Here is a 22,696-nt window from a genome sequence, read left to right as displayed (position 1 = left end):
TCAGTATCCTTTGAAGTGGTGACCTATGAGGCATTGAAGTCAGTCATAAGGGGAAGTTTGACGCTGCAGGGAAAAAGAAAGAGAAGCTAAAAAAGGAAGTGGATGGGAGAGTGAGCTAGTAGACATGGCGGGGGAGTATGTGCTACTTCCGCAATCCGAACTGCTACATTACATATCCCTCATTAGGGATGAATATAGATATAAAGTAGAAGATACGGCAAAGACCCTTTTTAGGGCCAAACACTACACATGGTGAGTTAAACCAGAGGAAGGGAGACACTGGATATCTCAGGTAGTGGATGAGGGAGGGACGGCGGCATAGACCACGGAGGACAATGCAGGGGCCTTTGCCACACACTTGGTGATTTTATATAGCCTGGAACTAAGGAAATGTGGGAACCTGACTTCCAGGACTTCCTGCGTGACTTGCCTCTCCCAGCTCTTTACCGAGACAACACAATGGTGCTCGAAGGAGAATTCAGTGCTGAAGAGATCATACAGGCAATAAACCAGCTTAAGAGAGGGAAGGTGCCCAGGCTTAATGGATCCCCCTGGAATTCTTCCAATGCACTGGGAGACTGACAATCCATAAAATGTTGTATGAAGCAAAGGTAATGGGATGTCTACTTCACAACCACAGACTGGCGACTACAGTCCTTATCCACAAAGAGGGCAAGCCAAGAAACCACCGTGCCTCTTGCAGGTCAAATACGCTCTTAAATGCAGAAGTCGAAATGCTGGTTAAAACTCTGGCTAACCATCTTCAACAAGTGACTGACCATCAGGGTTTATGCCCATGCGTTCCACCCACCACAATTTGTGGCACCATTTTGGATGCCTGGCTAAGCGATGGATCCTGAGGAAATCTGTGGTCCATTTGTCACTGGATACCAAAAAGCATCCGTCGAATGGCAATTCCTATTTGCGGTATTAGCCAAGATGTGGTTTTGGCAAAGAGTTTATATCCTGGGTTTGCCTCCTGTACACAAAGCCACTTGCTCAGGTACGGGTCAACAGCTGCCTTTAAAAAAAAATTCGCCCTGCGACGGGGGACAAGACAGGGGTGTCTGTTCTCCCCTATTGTTTTCCTTGGGCTTGGAATCCCTGGCATACTGGGAGCGAGTGGATGCCCAGCTGAGTGGACTACAGTGGGGCCCAGACAGGGAGGAAATTATCTCCCTGTACGCAGAGAACATATTGCTATTTTTGGCTGACCACCTGCGTACCATCCCTAGAGGCCCTGGAAATTCTGGACATCTTAGGCAAATATTTGGGGTCCGGAAGCCTTCTACATGGCACTGGATGGAGTGACTTGCCCACTTTTGAGGGACGGAGAAACACCATGTATAGCACTGCAAAAGCTGACTTGAAGCCCGTATGAGGGAGTTTGGCGCTCCCATACCTGCATCTCAGATCTACCAAATGCTGCTCAACAACTATCTACCACACCTCACCAAGCTATGGGACAGGTGGGAGGCAAACCTGGGAAGGCTGCCAGAACAGAATTAGGAAAAGGCGCTTCGCTGCTCACCAGAGGTGGCAATCAGATCAGCCTACGGGGTGGTGCAACTAGTTTTAGGCAGATGTGCACATGTGATGAGGGTGAGGGAAACTGCTGTCACTCACAGTGCACGAGAGCTGATGTGGGCTGACCTACTGGCACACGCTACCCCGGGTGGAGCCAAAATGAGAATGACAACTGAACAATGGATAAGAGGGCTAACTCAAAGCCGAATACCAAAGGTCTAAAACAAATCCTTAATTTTAACCACATGACTTTCAACACTTCAGTGCTGCCGCTATATGTTCTAAATATAGCAAGTGATATGTCTCAATCATTTGATTTTAGGTATCACAAGGTTAGTACGATATCTAGTTTGTTTATTGCCTTAACGAAATGCTCAACTGCACTACAATTCCGTCCTTTGTGGCAATGTCGGAAGGTACCAACTTCTTTCACTAAATTCATATAATATAAAACCCTAGTATAACGGAATATCGCATGAACCAAGGACCTGGGCTTAACTGCTGCAGCACATGTCCATATGACGGGGTTATTATTATAGTGCAGATTGAAGAAACAAAGAGAAAACTAGTTTGACTGAACACATTACATGAAGTAACCATGCAAGATAAAGATTTCTCACCAAAATTGTCAAAGGAGTTTACGACACAATTTATGTCACTAAGTAAAACATCGTGTCTCAAAAGGGCAGTTCCCCTATTTTGAGGAGTCCTTAGTGGCATTTTAACACGCAGGCCTGTAACGGGGGTGAAAGTCACAAGAAGGATGCCCTACACGTGCCATCCATAGGATGAAGAAGGTTGGTAGACTGTGATGAACCAACTCCAAGGTAAGGCCACTGAGAACAAGCTCAGCTAGTATATTATTGAAAAAAACGTACAGGTAATTTGCCAATGCACTCTGCATGAATTCTAGGCTTTTATGCTACACAGCACACTGACACTACTAGTTAGTAAAATCACTGACCAAATAATTTGCTAAGGTCCCTACATACACGCCTGACTTCTCGTCACTTAATTCCTCCTGTACCAAAACCTCCACAATGTACATCAGTGGCAACTTGGCGCACTCGCAATCCGAAAGAGAAAAAAAAATATGAGTGAGTGAGCGCATGGGCCTACATACAGCACACTTGTCTCTGAAGATTTTCAAAAACAACCTGCAAAGTAGGCTTTTCAGGCTAGTGCAAAGCTAATCACTGATGAAGGCTCAGAAGAAGGGTCATTGAGATTAGTGAGGCAAAAATTGAGGATGGCTTTTCTGCTTTATCAACAGTCCGACAGAGGAAATGGGGAGCAGACATTGATCCGCAAACCCTGAACATCTAAAGTGGACAGTTTCTGGAAATCGTTGTAGAAGATAATCTACTTCACGTCCCTGTCTTCTGTGGTAATGGCGGTCCACGTACCAAGCAGCTACATAGCAGCATAAGTCCTACACAAGAAACCTGGTAAATGTGCAATGGGGCAACCCTCAACATGCTATACCAGTCATCCCAAGAATGCATTACGGTAGATACAGACTTCGTATACATTTCACTTATGGTACAAGTACCGTTTTTTGTTGCAGCCAATTCTAGCACAGCTCAAATCTTCCTCCATACGTCATAGTTCTTACCTATCATCTGAGACAAATATTCTTTCATAGTAGAGTTATCTAGCATACTTAACCAAGAGCTGCTATAGTCCAATAACTTCATGATGGAGGGGTGAATCAGTCTCTACTCTCCTCTCATAATTAGAAAAATCTTTACTTTAAAGGGAGCACGACTATCCTGAGAATGAATACTCCTCAGTCTCGTTAGCGGGGGCCTTCAAATTTTTAACCTTAGAAGTCATATGTGCCACCCAGTGCTTAACTTGTAAAACAGATACGTGTTTATGTTGCCCAGAAGCCCATGGCCTGCGCTATAAATATTGGTGGTGCTGATTACCAAAACTGCAGTCTTGATTCTACCATATTCCTATTTAATCCACCATCAGCCGTTCCCTGGTGCTTTATCTCGCACTTGAAGGTTCTTTGTCATCCCTGCTGTCTCCCTTTGTCACTGATTGTCTGTTTCTCTCTTCCTCTCTCTTTCCTCCTTTATTGTTTTTGTCAGTGTTTCTCTTGGTGAAAGTCTGATGGAGAAAAATAAGTGTTGGAACCCAAAAATGAGTGCTAGTTGGACCATCTGTAACCACCAGCTCAAATTAAACCCTGATGCCACCTTAAATACTAGAAGATCCAGTTTTCATTTTCAACATTCTACCCCCAGTGGGTGGAAAGTTCTAATAGCTTTATATCCCTTCTCACACATGCTCTGCCTTTTGTAAAAAGCCCTCACCAATGCTATAGGTCAGAGCCTGAGGTTCAGACCTAAATCCGGGTTGTAGTCTTTAATCACCACGATGCCCCTCGGAAAACTGATTCTGCTAATAGGAGCCAATGGAGACCTTTGCCACCAGGGTCCCATCTTCATAAAATACCTCTTGCGCTGTAGTGGGGATTATCATGAGGTCTTTAGGTCTGCCCCACCTATGACTAATGGCTCACTCACTACACTCAAAACTCCTCCAGGATAAACTACTTTATCCTAAATAGCAGATGCAGTTTAAAACTCGGTGATGCCTACAGCAGTGCTCTACAGGTTTCTTATGTATCCATTCAATAACTACGCCGCAAACCATCCAGGATGCAAAACTGCACAAATAGTTCTGATGTTTGAAACTGAGGCCACTGAGCTCTGATAAAAGAACACATCAGTCCACATTCATAGCGAACAAAAACTGCGTTCTCAATTTCATCAGCTGCACAGAATTTCGCTCTGCAGACAAAAACATTCACACAAACGTAAATAGGACACTGTCAAAGATAAGGCACTGGCTTCAAATTATTTACATCTGTGAAGCTGCAGAAAGAATTACAATCTTTATATCATGTTGAGCACGACAGGACTGCACATGATGAGAGGATGGTGCAACAATAGTTGGTAAATGTCACCGAGCTATCTGTAATCCTGAAGACGAGAAGTGCATGCACATTATTACACAGCAGCAGGCAACCTTTTCTTGATGGGTGAGATCAAGACTTGATCCACCCTACAAATGCAGATTTGCTCTTTTCAAGGTCCGACTAGTCAGCAACAACATTAGCTTCCAATAAAAGCCTTTTCTGTGTGTTCAGATTGGTCGATGCAATCTCTCAAGTCCATGCAGAGGAGACTGGAAGACTCAATGGTCTAACACAAAGCTGGCTCATTAGAAGTCTATATTGCTTGATTTACGCTGATAGGAAATTATTGCCCCAAGTTGGTTTATGTCAATGTTGTTCGTTTCTTAATTACAATACCTATAGCATGGAGGATAACTTTCTCATCTTTCGTTGGTACCATACGTCTTCATTATTTTAAACAACAAGCATTTGTAAAGCCAGTAGGTCTGGCCTTGGAAAGTTGAAGCAATGGGTATGAAATAGAAATAAAAGGAATAAGAGAAGAAAACATGCCACAGCCTACACATGGAGAGCATGTGCTTCTAAAAATTGAAAGAAAACAAAACAAATTGCATTTATTTATTTTAAAGGAGCAGGATGGATGCTTCCTAGCAGGGTGGTATACTTCAAACAGGTATAGAAACCTTTTTTTAGTTTCTGCACACATCACAGGCAAATATGATTCGTATACGTGCTGTTGTAAATGGCCTTTTCTGCAGGGTTTTCCCTGCCATCTTGGTTCTGACCTCCTATTTTCGATCCTGTGCTGAATTTCATTTTTGCTGGCTCTAGGACTCGGGGCACTTTACCACTGCTGACCAGTGCTAAAGTGCAAGTTCTTCCAGTGTAAATTGTATTAGTGATAGGTTTATCCATGATTGGCTTATATCTGATTTACTAGTAAGTCCCTAGTGTGTCCAGGGCTTGTAAAAAATGCTACCTGTGGGCCTGCAGCACTGATTGTGCCACCCACATGAGTAGCCCTATAAACATGTCTCAGACCTGCCACTACAGTGTCTGTGTGTGCAGTTTTAAACTGCCAGTTTGACCTGGCAAGTGCGCCCACTTGCCAGGCCCAAACCTTTCCTTTTACTACATGCAAGTCTCCCCTAAGGCAGTCGTAAGGCAGCCCCATGGGCAGGGTGCAGTGGATTTAAAAGGTAGGACATGCACTGATGTGGGATACATGTCCTGATAGTGAAATACTGCTAAATTCGTTTTTCACTTTTGCAAGGCCTCTCTCTACCATAGGGGATTGCCTTGAAATATCTTTTAAGTGTAATTTCCCCTTGGGAGCGATAGAGATATGGAGTTTGGGGGTCTCTGAACTCACAATTTAAAAATACAACTTTTGGTGAAGTTTTTTTTTTTTTTAACTCTTTATTTATAATTTTCAAATGTAACAAAAAACAAACACATGGCAATGCAGGTCCAGCAAACCTGTTCCACACGCTAATGGCAAGTCATTACTCCAGAGTACAGGCTTTACTGTTTACGACAGGTACAAGGTAAACAGGTTAATGGCATTTGAAATGACTTATCAGAACAAGAGCATAATCAGTATCCTAGAGAAAGATAGAGCCAGCATGTTTGGAACAAGGGTGCCAAAAAAAAGAAAGACGGGACCACAGGTATATCATGTTTCAATAGAGGACAGCAGAGAAGTGACCAGTGTACTCAAGTAGTCTCTCAGTGGCTGCCAAATATCTTTCAGCCTACATGTCACAGGCTATAGCAATGCATAATGTTCACTGTTAGTGTTGCAACATGCAAGACTCCTTAACCAGGAAGTGGCGGTTGGTGTACGTTTGGTGCCCTATAGAAGCGCTAGCTCACATTTGGCCAATAAGAGTGAAATAGCTGTGAAGCGCCTTATAGCTTTGGTGTATCTCTGGTGTAACCCAGAAGAGCCATGAGTGGATCAGGGAGGAGAGGCCATCCCACAATAATCGATAGTTGATCAAACACCTCACACCAAAAGTGCCCGTTATTTGGACAGGTCCAGTTCATGTGTGGACAGTCAGCACTCAGTGCACGGCTAAATTGTAAGTTTGAAAATGTCACTTTTAGAAAGTGGGCATTTTCTTGCTTAACCAATGCCTGACTTTTGAATACACGCCTGGGCCAGACTAACAGTTGGGCTGTTTGTGAATTCACTATAGACAGTCACACAAAGGGAGCTGAGGTGTGCCCTACATATTCTGAAGGGTGTTCCTGGGGTAGAGTGCTGGTAGGAGCGGACACTTGCACCTGAATAGGGCTGTGCCTGTCCTTACACAAAGCAGTCTCCACCCCCTGGAGTGTGTGTGCGACCAGGGCAGGAAAGGCAGGGTCTTGTGCACTACAAAGACTTTCCTTTGAAGTTTGCCTATTTCAAGGGCAAAAATTAGTATAAATATTGGACCTCTGAGACCACAGCTTTAGAATCCTTCTGGACTGAGGACATTCTGCCAGGAAGAATAGCTGAATGCTGTAGGAGGGACTGCCACTCTGCCTGTTGCTTTGTTGTTCTGGCCGGATGCTTGTGGCTTCTGTACTGGGAATGAAAGGACTGGACCTTGCTTTCTACGTCCTGCTTCCAAAATGTTCTCCGCGGGGTTGGACTGAACGTGTCTCCTGTTAAGAAGTCTTAGGGTCATCAATGACTTCATCTGCCAGCACCCGGGCTCTCTTGCTGAGTGTCCTGACGCACCAAGTCGTGCCAAATCCAGTTCCTGGGCCCTTGGGAGCGAGTTCTGGTATAACCAAGAAGAAACAAGCACATCGACCCCAGAGCGACTTCAGAACTGGTGCCGATGTCTGACTCTGCGCTGCTACCTGCACCGCCCGTGGTCTCCGCTGAGTGCAACGAACGCAACTGAAACCGCAAGCCCGATGCTGCCTCAGAAGTCCCACAACAGCGTGAGTCCTGAATGCTGTGTCACCGACATCCGTGACACCTGACTCTGACTCCGCCACAGCACCTGTGGCACCGTGGCGTGATAGAGACACCGTAAAGTCGACACCTCGTATCTTGACCTGCTGGATTCATCAAACCCCACTGGATCGTAAGGAACTGATGCCTCACCACTGGCACTGCATCACCTCCCGTACAACCATGAGGAACTGACACCTCACCTCCCCTGCCTAGCAGTAAGGAATCAATGCTCCACCTCCACGGTAGCAGTAAGGAATCAATGCTGCACAGGCTCCAGCAATGCCTCACCTCCCCAACTCCATACAATGTCTTTGCTTCCTCATAGTCTTCCAAGGTACTGTACCTGGGGTCCGTGTGACTCTGTGACTGGCTTGTACTCCCTAGCGAATGGTGTCAGACTGTTGGAAGCAACTCTGTCACGACGCTGTGATAGCCTCAATTGGAGCTATTGTGTTTCTATGTGCCTTACTAAGATTTAATCTTTTAAAATGTGTACCTTTACTTGTAAATGTTGGATTTTTGTCATTTTGGCCTTATTTTACTGACATAAATATTAGCTTTTTTCCTAAAGTGGTATGGAATACTTTTGTGGTGTTTTCACTGTGTTACTGTGTGTGTGTGTGTGTACAAATACTTTACACATTGCCTCTGAGATAAGCCTGATTGTTCCTGCCAAGCTACCAAGGGGGTGAGCAGAGCTTATCCTAGGTGTGAGACTCCCTTCGCCTGATTAGAGTGAGGATCCCTACTTGGACAGGGTGCAAACCACTGCCAACTAGAAACCCCATTTCTAACAAGCGTGAAGAAAGATACTATTAGTGTAAAAATGTGGTTAAAATTAAGACATAGTTCAAATACACTAATGAAAGAAGAAAATAAAACATGAAAAATAATGGAAATAAAAAACTTTGGCAAATAAAGTGCCTTCTCACCAGCCCAAGCAATTAATTGTACTTCTTTTAGGCATACACTTACATGTGATGAGGCAACATGCCATTACCCATAGTGCAAAAGAGCAAATGGCAAAAATGAGGTAACCTACTGCCACATGCTGTGGTGTGCAGGAAGTAAATTGTGAATGGCAGTTGAATAGCACAATGGAATAAGAGGATTGACCCAAAGCCCCTCTATGTGTGTGTGTATGTATTTTTGTGTGCATCTATGATTTTTAATATTTTGTTTTACATCAGACAGGCCTAAAAAGCATTGCTTGCTCCTGTTTCAGTCCAAGAAAAAATACACTATGGCCTTAGTAGTGATAACCTTTGTTAGACCACATGTGTAATATTAAGAATGCACAGTCAATTAGTCTGTGAGACCTCTTCTTTAACTGTGAACCAAAATGCCAGTATTTACACCTGAAAAGTGTCCTTCTTGGTTTTAAAAACTAATGTAATAAATATACCAAAAATGCTCATTGGGCAATTTACCTTTACAGTTGAGCAACTTCTTCCAAGCAATTCACCAAAATCAGTCATTATTCAAATGAAGGGTTACACCCACTGTTTTCTTCTCCGAGACTGCAAATAAAGAATAATAGGTATTCTGCACAGCAATGGTATTTTTCCATCTTACTCTAAACTAAAGTTCAAATCAAATCATAAACATTTATAAAGCGCGCTACTCACCCGTGTGGGTCTCATAAAATTTTTCGGACAACTAAACGTCAATACTTCATCTTGGGAGCAATGCACAAAGCCGTTTTCCCTATGCAAACCTTGCAAAATCACAGTGTCTGCGATTGCAAAAGGACTTCTTACCAGATACTAAACCCTTTTTGTAAGTCAGAAATGCCTTTTCAACTCACAATGTGAAATGTAAAAACAAGGATGGAGTTCTGTTGTCCTTTTCAGGCCACCATCCCTGCGTTCGATCATAGCCAATCACAGAGTGTCCATAGAGTGACCTGCCTAATTAATATTCATTGGGCAGGATGCTCTGCGACTGCCTGCGAATGGACATTTTGTACCTAGTACATAGACAGCATTGCAAAATATCACAAAAAACTGATGGGCTAATCGCACCCACTTTTTGCAACCTTCCTGTTTGTACATCAGGCCCCTGGTACAGTGCATAATTTAGTGGCATGTGGGACCCACTGGCATTGTTTTTTGGTGCCTGGCACATGTTTCCTCATCAGGCTTTCATTCAGTGCAAGGGAGTGAAAAACATTAACGCGGGAAAGAAAGTGAAAGATGGAAAAACAGTGATAAAAAGGAGAAAGCAGGGATTGCAAGAGTGAAATAAGCAACAGAGTGTGTGGTGGTGGATGACAGAGGCATGAGGTGTAAATTAAGACTAGGCAGCCGTGGTATCAGGCATCCCCCTATGTTCACAGAGTTGTCCCCCACACTCATTGTTTTACAAATTAAGCACTATCCCGGCCCGTTCCATCTACATCCTTTGCATGGTCGCCAGCAAAGCAGATAATGGTCATAAAATTGCTAATTTCATGAACATTACATTGTACTATAGGAAACTGTTAATCAAACATAAATAATACGTGACTTGATTACAATGCAATGCAGACCTCGATTATTTTTGTTAGCAAACGATGAGGGGGGCTGTGGGGGATGGGTGCATGTTTTTAATGCCACCAAACTTCTGCGTAGCTCCCGGTTAGTAATCTTCAGGTACTAAGAAGCACGGTTTATGCATGTTGTTTCTGAGATCATTGTGATTCTCGAGTAAAATGTGGGCAACTGTAAATGCTGATCTTTTCCTCGCAAGTGAGGTAACATTGTCAAGGAAAGGTATGTCACATTACACTTGAAAGCACAGCTCAGGTAAAACTTCACAACCGTCACATGTAATACATAGTTTCTGTTATAAATGTGTGTAACATGTAGCCCTGACCTGCAGGGGGTGGCATTGAGATTAGCCCACTGCCTCAAACACACATGAGGCAGTGGAAGACTGGACACTGGCCTACATGGCTCGGACTAGTCGCCATTGAAAGGTAGGCATTTGGAGCTGGATACAGGAGAACCGTCACTTGCCCTTGCGGAGTGCTGCTCTCTTTTCTAGGTAAACAGAAAACAGGCCACCATTGACATTTTCCGCTTTTGGTATTCTAAAGGCAGTTAACGGTAGGCAGTGCCCATTACCACATTTACAGAATACTACTGCGTCACAGTAGTACAGCAGCCATGTCCCCATTCACTAATGAGAAACCATCGGTACCAAAGGCATGTTTATGATAAGCTCCATACGAGAGAACGTGCCAAAGAGTTGTTGCAGACTGGGGTTACACGGGGGCAATGCCAGCAACTAATCACTGTGCAGGCTTTGCCAAGGTGCAGCCAATTCATAGATTGGGGCAAAAAAGTACGGTGGGTTGTGCAGGGGATGCACTGATTTCCACCTAATTTTGATAATCTGATCAGAGATAAATGCTGCATTAATTAATTTATATCAAAAGATAATTTATGGTTATTTTTTTTGTAGGTTTGTAGGAACTAATTGCTAGCAGAAGGCCTTTTATCTCTATGCTTCCAACAGTTGATATGTTTTTGAGCTAATTTTTTCTCGATAATGTTAAAAATGTTACTCAATCTTAATTGATGCAGCTACTTAATTTTATACCTCATCGTTTAATATCTAGATTTTCACACTTAAACGCGTCTTTAACCAGCTCTAACTTTAAATCCAGATTTAAATGAAGGACACCCATTTCACCCTGTTCCTAGAAAGTGCTGTGGATACCTCACCTAACATGAACCCTTGTATGTATTTGGAGGAAAGAGAACTACTTCCATCGTACTTGTTGCAAAATGGGGGTCATAGTGTTGCCTACAACCTTGGAACAGTTCAAATCACAAAGGTAAATAAACTAAGAAGTTATGGGCACTAACTTTCTATGCTTTGCTAGATTATGCTGCTACTGCAAACCAATGATCTAAGGGAACCACCAAGACTCCTTGGACAGTTGTACTAGAAGTTAGTGTGCATTTCAGAAAGAAATATATTACAGGAAGAATCAAAAGAGAAATTCAAGGGCTCAGATCGAATCTTAAGATGAAAACGTAGGATCATACAAAACCATCCTCAATGGGATGAGCCATTCACAGAAAGCCCCCCAAGAATAAGGGACGAACCAGAATGCTCAACTAACCTTATGTGCATACAATACTCCAACCAGAATTTAGGCAACAGAAGTACAAGGGTCGGTCACCCGACTACAAGGTCAAGGCTCAGGAAAGGTTCCAACATAAAAGCGCATGCAAACCACCTGCTCTTCTCAAGACCTTTGAATACCGAAGTGTGCAAGTAAGCCTTTGCCGAGAATGGATATCCTAGGTGACAGTGATTAAGAAGTAGGAATAGGAGCCCACTTGTGTGTGGGACTGCAAGTAAACAATATTCAATGAAAGTGTGGCAGATGACAAGCATCACAATCTTGCCTACATAACTGCACTTAACCCAGGAGAAACACACCAACAACAAAGGATACTATTTCACATCCATTGTGCCCCTTAACCCACAACATATATTCTATCATACCTTACTATACTAAATACTTAACAGAAATGAATTAAACCAGGGCTACAGAAAATTGACCAACTGTATTAACCACGTGTAAAAGCGCAAATTACTAACTGGCAAAGGTTACTATGACATTCAAGGCACTTCTACGCCATACAAAGGGGCCTGCTTTCACTTTGGTTTCTGAGAGGAAACAGTTGTTTGGGATACCATGGTTTCAGGCCCAAGGTAACAAAACTCCCACCGAAAACGCTTGAGGTTCACAGTTAGCTGTAATTGGTCCATTTCTTCTGGCATAAGATTTCTAATGGAAATACATTTGTTTAAGTGAAAAGTTGCTGTGCTGTAATTGGAAGTCATTCCTTTCTTTGGTGCCGAAATTCCTGCACCTGTCACAAAGGGGTTGGTCTGTTTGAGTCATGGGTTTCCTGTTTCAACAAAGGCACATTATGGGCTAGATGTATCAAATTTCGGTTTGCATTTCCTAAATAGCGATTTTTAAGAACTTGCTATTTAAGAAGTGCAAAATGGGATGTATGACAATTGCGATTCTGTAATAGCGGTTTCTTAAAAGTCGCAATCGCATTTACCGAATCGCAATTAGGGAATGGGACATTCATCCCTATGGGCCAGGTGCGAATGGTTTTGCATTTCCAATTAGGTAATGCAAATCCAACGTGTTGGGGGCCTGAGGCCCCCTTTGATGCACCCCAAAAAAATATCAGTGGATATGTGAAGCGCACACATGCCATAGGGGCATATGTGCCCTATATGTCATTTTTTTAGATGCATTTTTAAAATTGCAAACGGTTACCACCAAATTGGATTTGGTGGTAATTGCATTTCCTAAATGCCCAATTCGCATTTAGGAAATGCATGATACATGTGCATTGGAAATCGTAAATAGGAATTTCCTAGTTAGAGGTTCGAAATTTGTGATTTCTTAAATGGAGATGCAATTTCAGGGAATCATTATTTTAGCGATTCCTTGAAATTGTACTGCCAATACCTTTCATAAACCTTGAAAGGCATTTTTGCATTTTCATACGGTCGAATTTTGCGATTCGCACCATTTACGAATGCAAAAAGCTTTGATACATCTAGCCCTAAGTCACTAGAATAAATCTGAGGGTGAGGTTTGATTTTTTTGTGCCTCAGAGGTTGCACCATTATGAAATATTATTTCTTGGAGTGTAGAAGTCTTCTATGCTAATCTACAGCAACAGTTTTTATCAGGACAAAAGTACTTTTGCCTTAGAAGTCTAACACACACAGATCAATAGCCTTTCTTACACATACAGGAAGATGAAATCAAGTCTGCACCTATGGTCTTACACTGACTCTTGTCACAAAGAACAGAAGAAGAAGATGCTGCGTCTTCTTCAGAAAACATTATATTCCATTAAGTATCTCTTTTTGAGATTTTTTGTTTCTGCCCTATAGACCAATGACTAATATTGGGATCTTTCATATATTGCACCTTCAAGTTCTAATTTTCTAAGTACAGACTAACACTTTTTAGAATGTCCTTGTGTTGTTATGGAGAGTAGTCCCCTACATGGCTTTGGGGATTTTGCATTCTTCTTCAAATTTACCATAACAATTTACCAAAACAAACTGCAGCTTATTTACCCCGGCCTCAGCACAAGGAACATGCATGTACACTCGACTTTAACTGAGTTCTATAGTTAGGCTCTTAGGTCCAGAGGAGCACACTCTGTGCATCTCTTTAAAGAGCATAACTACATCCACTTTGCTGGGCTGTGGAGGACTGATTGTAGTGCAACTATATGGTTGCTAGTGCCAAGGCAGGCCTTTTAACCAATCCATGTATGGAAGAGTCACCTACTGGCCTCTTGCGCCTTTTAAAAAGTGGTCTGCCAGTCTCTTACAACTGAGTCCTTTCTCCACTCAAGAAGGACATGGATGTGGCATGTGTGTATATGTTTTGAGGATAGATCTATGGAGCATGTGTAGCACAAGTGGTAATACCTACATTGGGACCTATTTTGTGTTTGTTACATTGAAGTGGTACATCAGATGGCGGGTGAGTTACATGGCAGATGTGAGTTCCAGGGCTTCCCCCAGGATACTCCAGGGAACCTTTCTGCTGGGTCATGCTGAAGAGTGTTAAGGAGAGGAAACAGAGGGCACTTTGAGGTTACGGAGCTTGCCCTGTCCTGTCCCGTACCACTATCAACTAGATGGCCTTCCCCACAGGTTAACAGGTAGGTACGCGGGGCAGTTTCCCTTGTCTTTGTGCCCTTGTTTAGGGTTTCTCATGCCTAGAGACTCCAAGCTTCCACCTACCTCCCTCCTCTGACTTGATCAAGTTGGACTTGGCCATGGCTTGGCCACAGAACATGGCGGGCATGACTCAGTGATCTCCTGTGCCGGACCAGGCTCTACTGGTCTTTCTACAGTCCATAACTCACAAGACCCACCGCCAAGCACAGCTTAGCTACTCTAGTACAGTGGTGACTTCCTAGAGCACCAACTTGCTGAATGTTCCAGCATTTTCATCTGCACTGACCTTGCAACCTATGTTAGCCTCAAAATGACGGCCAGGTGCTGAGGCTGAACCCCACTGCAGCAGCCAGACCTTCCTGACTTAGCTTAAGAACTGGAGAAATCCGCCAAGAGCACCAACACAACTCTGTGCAGGGCCAGGGGGTGCCCAAGGACCTGCATACTGCAAAGGATGGCCAGATCTCCCCAGAGGAGCCAGTGAGGAGTGGTGTGGGCGGTCACCTGGGGAAGCTTCAATGGCTGAATCAATGAGCTAGGAGTTCTCCTATATAGGTCAGCCCAGGGGGCCCGTTTGAGATCTGCAATCAAATAATAGATGACAATAGGAGATATGTTGTGATAGATGGCACACCACTGCTGCTGGGCAGTAACTATGCGCCCAATACAGAACAACCAAGTTTCTATGCCTCCCTCACTCCAGTGCTAGCGTTGTAACTTAATCACCCAATTATTATGGGGGGGGGGACTTTAACAGGGTATTGGACACACACCACACCACGACCACCTCCCACCCTTCATTGCCAGACGATCCAGCACACACCACAGTGAAAGGCCTCAACACTGGACCCTCATCAAAATATGGTGACATAACCATCCTCAATACCAAGAGTACTCTTATTTCTCAACAGTATGTGATGGCCACTTACATTTAGGCTGCTTTGTTGCATACTCCTGCCTTCTACTTGACCTGCACATAAGGGAATATCTGGGCCGAACCACATCAGACCACAATCCATTGTTTTTACACCAACTGTGTATGAGGCACTAAACCCATACTCACATGGAGACTACAGTGTAGGACACTTGAGGACCCTGCATTCCATGAATAAATTATGGAGTGTATAGACCTATACTTTAAAGGGAACAACTGACTCACATTCCACTAATTGGGAGGCCTTTAAAGTGACAATATGGGGACAGTGCATACAGATTTCAGTAGGGGTGAGAAACATATTGCCCTAGAACTCGATTCATTGAATTGGCACATCCAAGGCCTAGGAAACAGGTTGATCACCAGTGCTGCTTCTCTTTCCCACTTACACAAGGTAGAGAAGAATATGCAACTCTCAACGAACTGCAATGCTTTCTAGATCATACACAGCCCAACAACAAAAGGAAGGCAACAAGCTGGGAAGATTACTCGCTTGGTTGGTCAACCGTGACAGATGGGGCACTATCATGACTCAGTTAACATATATTGATGGGTCTCTTCAATAATCTCAAGCGACTATAAATGAAACATTTCCTCAATAATACAAATCGATATATGCCAACAATGATACCTGACCGGACTCCAACACAGAGACTTACCCAGATGCTATCACCTGACTTACGCTGACCCACTGAGATAGAACTGAATTAGGGCATCTGATCTCCCTATAAGAGGCTAAAGACACCATCTCTTTGTTAGCCTGAGGGAAAGTCCCCAGAGCAGATGGCCTACTGCTCAAATTCTATATATTGTTCACCAAGCAACTGGTTCCCAACCTAGCCGAGTTCCATAACTAGGCATTTTCACAAATGCTTCTCCCACCCACTACTCGAGAGGCACTGGTCGCATCCCTCCGGAACCCTGGCAGCCCTTTAGAGAAATTACCACCATACTGTCCCCTCTCCAGCTTAGATGTTGGCTATAAAATACTGGGAAAACTCCTGGCCAACAGGCTGCTACCACGTATTACCCATATTGATAAGAATGGTTTTATTCCAGATAGCAACACGTCCCAGAACTTTCACAGATTGTTTAGAATAGCCTTCCCTGACATGGCGAAACCTGGCTGTGGTAGTGGTCGACATAGATAAGATCTCTGCTTCTCTTAACTGGAGAGTATTACATAAGGTCTTAGATCGCTTTGTCCTGGGCGAAGTATTTCATAAATGGATTAAACTCCTCTACAACCTTTCAACAGCGAGAGTGTGCACAGGCCGTATGATCTCAGAGCAGTACCAAGTTTTCTGCAGCACCAGGCAAGGCTGTATCATCTCTCCTTCACCTTGCAAAAGAACCCTTCACAATTCGATTACGGTCAATCGGCAGACTGTGGCAGGGCTATTGATACAATCTCACCTTCTGCCAATGACCTCTTACTATATCTTAGAGATGCAGAAACCAGCATAGATGCGGTTATCGGAGTTTTAAAACAATTTGGCTTGATGGCAGGCCCGAAAGTGAATTCAGAAAAGACTACAATATTTCCACTGAGACCTAGGGCTCCACTAACATGGGATTCCAGTATGGCTATGCTTCCCAGATGGGAGAGTAATACCTTTAAATGCTTAGGGGTGGTGGGCCTATCACACTAAAACAGACATCACTGAAGGAAATATAAGGGTGGAAGGTACAGCCACTCCATTCCCAAGTCTCCTTTTGATGCCCCATCCCCCTAGCGACAGCAGACCGGATAGCAGAAGCCAAAATGGTGATTTTACCTCGACTGGTCTACTACTATGCAAACCTGCCTTGCATCCTATCCAAGGCACATTTTAAAGAGATGGACAGCCTCCTTTAAGATCTTTAGGATCTGATTTGGAATGTGAGCCGCCCTATGTAGGAGGCTGGCCTAGTGTATGGTGGGTAGCTATGTTACTTACACCTTATACCAGGTCCAGTTATCCCTTATTAGTGTAGTGTAGGCAGTGTCTAGAAGCCAGGCTCTCTAGAGGTAGCTGTGGATGAGCAGCCAAGGCTTCTCTAGGAGACATGTGAAGCTCATGCAATACCACTGTAGTCACACAGTACTCACACACATGAAAGAAAATACTCAGTGTTACAAAAATAAAGGCATTTTATTTTGGTGACACAAATACCAAAAATACCATAGAGACTATACCCCCTTAGGAGGTAAGTACTACATAAATTATATACACTAGTATGCAGAAAGACATAAAAACAGTTAGAAAACAGTGTAAATAGTGAAAATCACAATAGTTACAAAGTGGCCTAGGGGGGAGCACAAACCATATACTAAGTAGTGGAATGCGAAAGTTGGTTCCCCACCTAGGCAAGTGTAGTGTGTAGAGGGGAGCTGGGAGTACTAGAAAAGCCCAAAAGTAAGTACCAAATCCAACTCCAGAGACCAGGAAAATAGGAATAAATCACAGTAAGCTTCCCAGATCACACACAGAAACAAGAAGAAGAATTATGCAAAACCCAGAAGATACTGCAAGACACCAACAGTGGATTCCTGGACAAGAAGGTCTGTGGAAGAAGGGGACCAAGTACAAAGAGTCCAGGAAGAGCAGGAGCCCCTGCTAACCCGGATGAAGGTGCAAAAGAACCACCGGTGGAGAAGAAAAGTCAGTACTGCACACAAGAAGATGAAGTCAGATTCCTGGAGGATGCAAGTGATGTCCCACACTGGATGGAGAATTGCAGTCGGGTTTGGGTCAGAGGAGTCTGCCAACAAGCCTTGGCACATGCAAAGTTCACGGTTATCGGAAAATGGCCCTGCCGGGGACCAGGAAGATGCCAACAAGCCTTGGCAGCTGCAAAAGACACTATGCACGGGGTGCTGTTTTGTTTGGGGACACATGGTCTTACCTTCAGCAAAGCTGGACAGTTGGAAGAGAGGACTGTCTTGACCATTTCAGTCCACCAACTGTGATACAAGATCCACGCGGCACAGCAGGAGAGGGGATCCACGCAACCAGTCTTCATTGCAGTTGGTGCCTGCTTCACCCCAAGGGAGATTCCTTCTTCTTTATAATGCAGGCTGAAGACTGGCCGTCTTCAGAGGATACATGACGGGGGAAATGTTAAAGTTGCTGGAAGGAGCCGGAGATACAATGTTGCAGGAGGCGTCTTGCTTCTTTGTTGCAGCTTGTAGGTTTCTGAAAAGTCCAGATGCAGTTTCCTCGGTCAGAAGTCGAAGTAGAGGATGCAGAGGACTCATGCTGCAGTCTTGCAATCTGAATCTGAGGAACCACCCAAAGGAGAGACCCTAAATGAATCCAAGATGGCAAAACCCCTGGACCCTCTGGAGGAGCTGGGAGTACCACCCCTGGGGTGCTGATGGACAGCGGAGTGGCCACTTCCCTTTGTCCAGTTTCGTGCCAGAGCAGGGACTGGGGATTCCTGAACCGGTGTAGACCACTTTATGCAAGGAGGGCACAAAATATGTCCTCAAAGAATTTCCAGTGGCTTGGGGAGGCTACCCCTCCCAAGCCTTTAACACTTATTTCCAAAGGGAGAGGGTGTAACACTCCTCTCCCAAAGGAAATCCTTTGTTTTTGCCTTCCTGTGCTCGAGCTTTTCAAGCAACAGGAGGATAGAAACCTGTCTGGGAGGTGGCAACAGCTGGGGCTGCCTGGAAACCTTCATCACCACAACCCAACCCAACAATGGCAGAAGAGGTCAAATGAATATGAGAGTCAAATCAGAATGGCCAAAGGCTACACAAAGGGCCAAGAGAGCAAACGCTTATATGAGACCAGCCACCCTGAATGGAAATTCCAAAGGGCAAAACGGTACCAGCCTATCAAGGAGGAGAAAAGCTGATTCAGAACGTCTCAAGGTTCAAGAAAATACTGATAGTAGAAAACAGGGAGGATGATGGTCAGATGTTGCGAAGTGTCCATGAAAGCCTGATCATCAGGAGGGTACCCCGCATCCCACCATCATCCCAATGAAGTCGAGTGACTACAGCAGACTTAGCTCAGAAGTGTTGGGATATTGGGCGCGGAGTTAAGGGCCACCTTTGGTGAGGGTGGGGGGGGGTTGCAAACTGCTGAAACACTTTCAACAATTCTGGAGCCTACGTTTTTTAATTAGTTTATGTAGCAGATTTCGTTAGTGCAATTTCACCGAAAGTATATATGCGCTTTACAGGTCAACAACAGCGTGTTACACAGAACTGATAATTTGTTAAAGTAATAAGTGGGGCATAGGTTTAAAAATTGACCGGTTCTGGGTAGAAGAGTAGCGACCGGGGAAGAATTGAAGAGCGCATAGTATTTAACAGAAGGGGGAGGGGAGAAGTCGGGATTGCGGAAAGAGGGGGTAGCAGGTGTAAGGAGAGTAGGCAGGAAGTGAAAGGTGATAACGGGAGTAAGGGTAGAGGAAAGGGCGAGGACAACATACGGTATGATCTTAGCTCTAATCCGGAGATGCTACATAAGACATAAACTAATAAATGGGAGGGTAGGTAAGAAGCCATTTTGCCGGACATCAGTGGTCATTCATTACTGCACGAATCCAGATGACCGGGATGGCAAAAGGTGGGGGGGCGTGGTATCGGGGCTCACTTGCAGACGTGATGCGCGGTGTCCTGTGTTTGTCTGTTGCACCGTAAAATCGTTGGGCCCCTTGACTCTACAAGGCACCATGAATACGTGCTGCTGCAGACAGATACACAATTTCACCGGACACAATGACCTGTATTTTTGTAAAAGAAAATACCTATATATTTTAAACATTTTTACGAACAAAACAACGAAAAGCCATTAAATACGTATTTTATACCGTGACCACACAGTCCACTTGTGCCAGCACAAATCGCCTAACTCATTTACAGACGCACAAATCCAAATAAGGGTGGAGAGCTAAATGTATTTATATCAGGACAAACAGAACGTGTTTTACTGCTAGAAACGTTGCCGGTGCCCCAAACAGCACTCAAACCTCAAAATCTTAGGACTCTGGCAAGCAAGAATGAAGCTTGGTAGCCATTCAATATGTCCAGAAAGGACAAAACCAGAAACTTTCCCTGTCAGATCGAAACAATGACAGCAGACGTTTAGCATAAAATGAAATATATAGAACTTACAAGCTAACCCTCCAAAATTGGACGGGAGGTTCCCGGACGTGAGTCCTACCTCCCGCCAGAAGATCTTGAAAAACACGACTGCCTCAGCTGTTCCTCCGACTCTAACCAACTTCCACCTGAAGACAAGGTAAGCTGTCATAAAGTTTCTGGGTAAAGGGTGTTACTGGGAGGGCCTTTACGGCTGTACTTCCCCGTGGATTCTGAGATTGGTTGGAAATATGATCCGCCCACAACACAAGACCACGCCCATCCGCCCAAAACACGCCCTCCTGCTGCACCGGAAAGGATCTCCAGTACTCCGGAAGGCGTAGGTGCTACTCTGCCTGAGCAGGACCTGCGGGACCTGTTTAATAAGAATCAGTACGCTGTAGGAATCTGTTAAAACTGGTATGGCTGAGGGGTTAACACTCAGTCTGAAGACTGACTGCGGATAGTGAGCTCTACCTGATGGGAGAAGAACGAGTGCAACTGTGGTTGCTATTTGGCCGTTTTCTTTCACCGCAAGGACCAGTATTTAAATGCACTGGGCGGTACAACTATTTAGAAAAACCCCTAAAGCCGGCATTTTTTTCCCTTATTTAAGTGCATATTTAAAAGAGGAAATATGGAAAATGCTCTTTAAAATGTGTTCTGGAGCTGCGTTAAGTAGACAAAGACAAAAACGGTATTAACAAGCACTGGCAAAGCCAATAGGTCGCACCTTTGCAAAAGGTATTAGCATTGCAAATGTGTTTTAGCCATGTGCGTGACTGCTGTTAAGTGTGCCTAAAAGTTACGGGAGTGGAGTGGAATTGAGTGTTGTAGAGGGAAGTGTCATGGACTAGGGTAGTGTAGAGTGGAAGAAAGTAGCATAGGGTTATAGAGTGGAGTGTCCGAGTGAATTGGCATAGTGTGTTATAAAATACAGTGGAGTGTTGTATACTGGAGTAGAAAGGAGTGACAGAATGGAGGGATGTTGAGGGTTGTACAGTGGTGTGGTATAGAGTGGTTTATATGTAGTGTGGTAGTGCACTGCCATTGCAGACAAAACATTTTCAATTAAAATGACCATTACATTTGCAAGGGGGCGGCTACTTTTCTCTGGGAAAGGAATCTGTCCTAGATCTGCAATGGTTGCCATATGAATTTGTTGAGTTTAGCACAAGCACTGAAAGGGAGGATCGTGTTTATACTGATGAAGAGGGGGTGGCAATGCAAATCTTGGAATAACATTCCGTGGGCGCTAGCCCCATGCTGTTTCTGCTTTGATCCATGTTGCTCTTTTCCAGGCGTAACAATTGTTCTGCTTCCCACTCTTCCAAAGTCATGATTTAGGCCCTCATTTCAACTCGATATTGAACCGCCAGCAGGCCGCATTTCGACATACCTGCTGGGCCGTAACATTGCAGCCGGCTCCTAATGGAGCCGGCGGCAATGTGGCGATGCGGCGGGTGCAGCTGCACCTGTCGCACAATCCACTGCCCGTAATTCGGGCAGTGGATTGCGCGATGTGACTGTGCCTGGGGGCCCCTGCACTGCCCATGCTAAGTGCAGGGGCCCGAGTCCCGTTACCGCCAGCCTTTCCATGGCGGTAATTACCACCATGGACAGACTGGTGGATTACAACCACTGGTCCCGGCGGTATGAGCGTGGCAGGACCGCAACGGTCATGATGCAGCTGGTAGTACTGCCCGCCTGTTGGCGGTACTACCAGCACAATAACCCTGGAGGTCAAAGACCGCCAGGGTTAAAATGAGGGCCTTATTGTCTTGTTGATGTAAAACTGAAATTTGAGCAGTTTGTATTTAGAATAACCCCTTCTTAGCCCAGGACGCAATGGTTACGTCCTGAGGCACAGTGCTCGTGTGCCCAGGATGTAACCATTACGTCCTGGGCACAGAGCCCAGAGGAAGCGCTAGTTCCTCCCTCTGTGGGGTTCCCCCTCACCCCCCAAAGGCAGGGATGGAAGGGGAAGCCCTTCCCCTTCCACCCCCAACTCCCCCACCCCCCTCTGTGACGTCAGCGCGTCACAGAGGCCTCCTCCCATCGCGCTGGAAGCGGAAGAGAAATGCAAAAGCGTTTCTCTTCCGATCACGTGGAGGAGGCCGGAGAGGCTTAAATGGGAAGGAAAGGAATTTCCTTCCCTTTGAAGTGTCTCTCAGCGTTTTAGCAGCCGGATTGCAAGCAAATGTTCCAATTCAAGTCTGCCTGTTCCTGAAAGCTGGGAAGATGGTGATCTTGCCACCGCAAACCCTTTGTTGATGCCATTTTCAGGGAAAAAAACACGAGCTGCCTTCTGCAGCCCTTTTTTCCAATTTTTTTGAAAAAAACAAAATGTTCACTGTATTTTGGCTAATTTATTGGTCTCCTTCAGGGGAACCCACAAAGTCGTGGTACCTCTAGAATCCTTAGGATGTTGGAAAAAAAGGACGCAAATTTGGCGTGGGTAGCTTATGTGAACAAAAAGTTATGAGGGCCTAAGCGCAAACTGCCCCAAATAGCCAAAAAAAAGGCTCGGCACAG

The 22,696-nt window shown here is 44.6% G+C and overlaps 1 protein-coding gene across 7 annotated transcripts in view; it reads right to left on the bottom strand.

Annotated features, from left to right (window-relative positions):
* RPH3AL (rabphilin 3A like (without C2 domains)) overlaps nt 1–20,382 on the bottom strand; it is a 920,330-nt gene extending 899,948 nt beyond the window's left edge. For 3 of the 7 annotated variants that reach the window (XM_069226386.1, XM_069226385.1, XM_069226392.1), the window contains exons 1-2: nt 20,195–20,329; nt 8,846–8,935 (exon numbers count right to left, since the gene is read on the bottom strand). Coding sequence is in view for 1 of the 7 variants with exons in the window: in XM_069226384.1 (XP_069082485.1) it covers nt 20,195–20,333 (139 nt within the window). In the remaining 6 variants the exon portion in view is untranslated. Of the gene's footprint in view, nt 1–8,845; nt 8,936–20,194 lie in introns of all 7 variants that reach the window. The other 4 variants (XM_069226390.1, XM_069226384.1, XM_069226389.1 and 1 more) reach the window with 4 other exon arrangements.
* Nucleotides 20,383–22,696: the final 2,314 nt, after the last annotated feature.

The sequence above is a fragment of the Pleurodeles waltl genome, chromosome 3_1 (assembly GCF_031143425.1).
Source record: "Pleurodeles waltl isolate 20211129_DDA chromosome 3_1, aPleWal1.hap1.20221129, whole genome shotgun sequence".
Lineage (NCBI taxonomy): Eukaryota > Metazoa > Chordata > Amphibia > Caudata > Salamandridae > Pleurodeles > Pleurodeles waltl.
The sequence above is the reverse complement of the archived record's forward strand: the minus strand, read 5'-3'. Positions and strand labels throughout refer to the sequence as shown.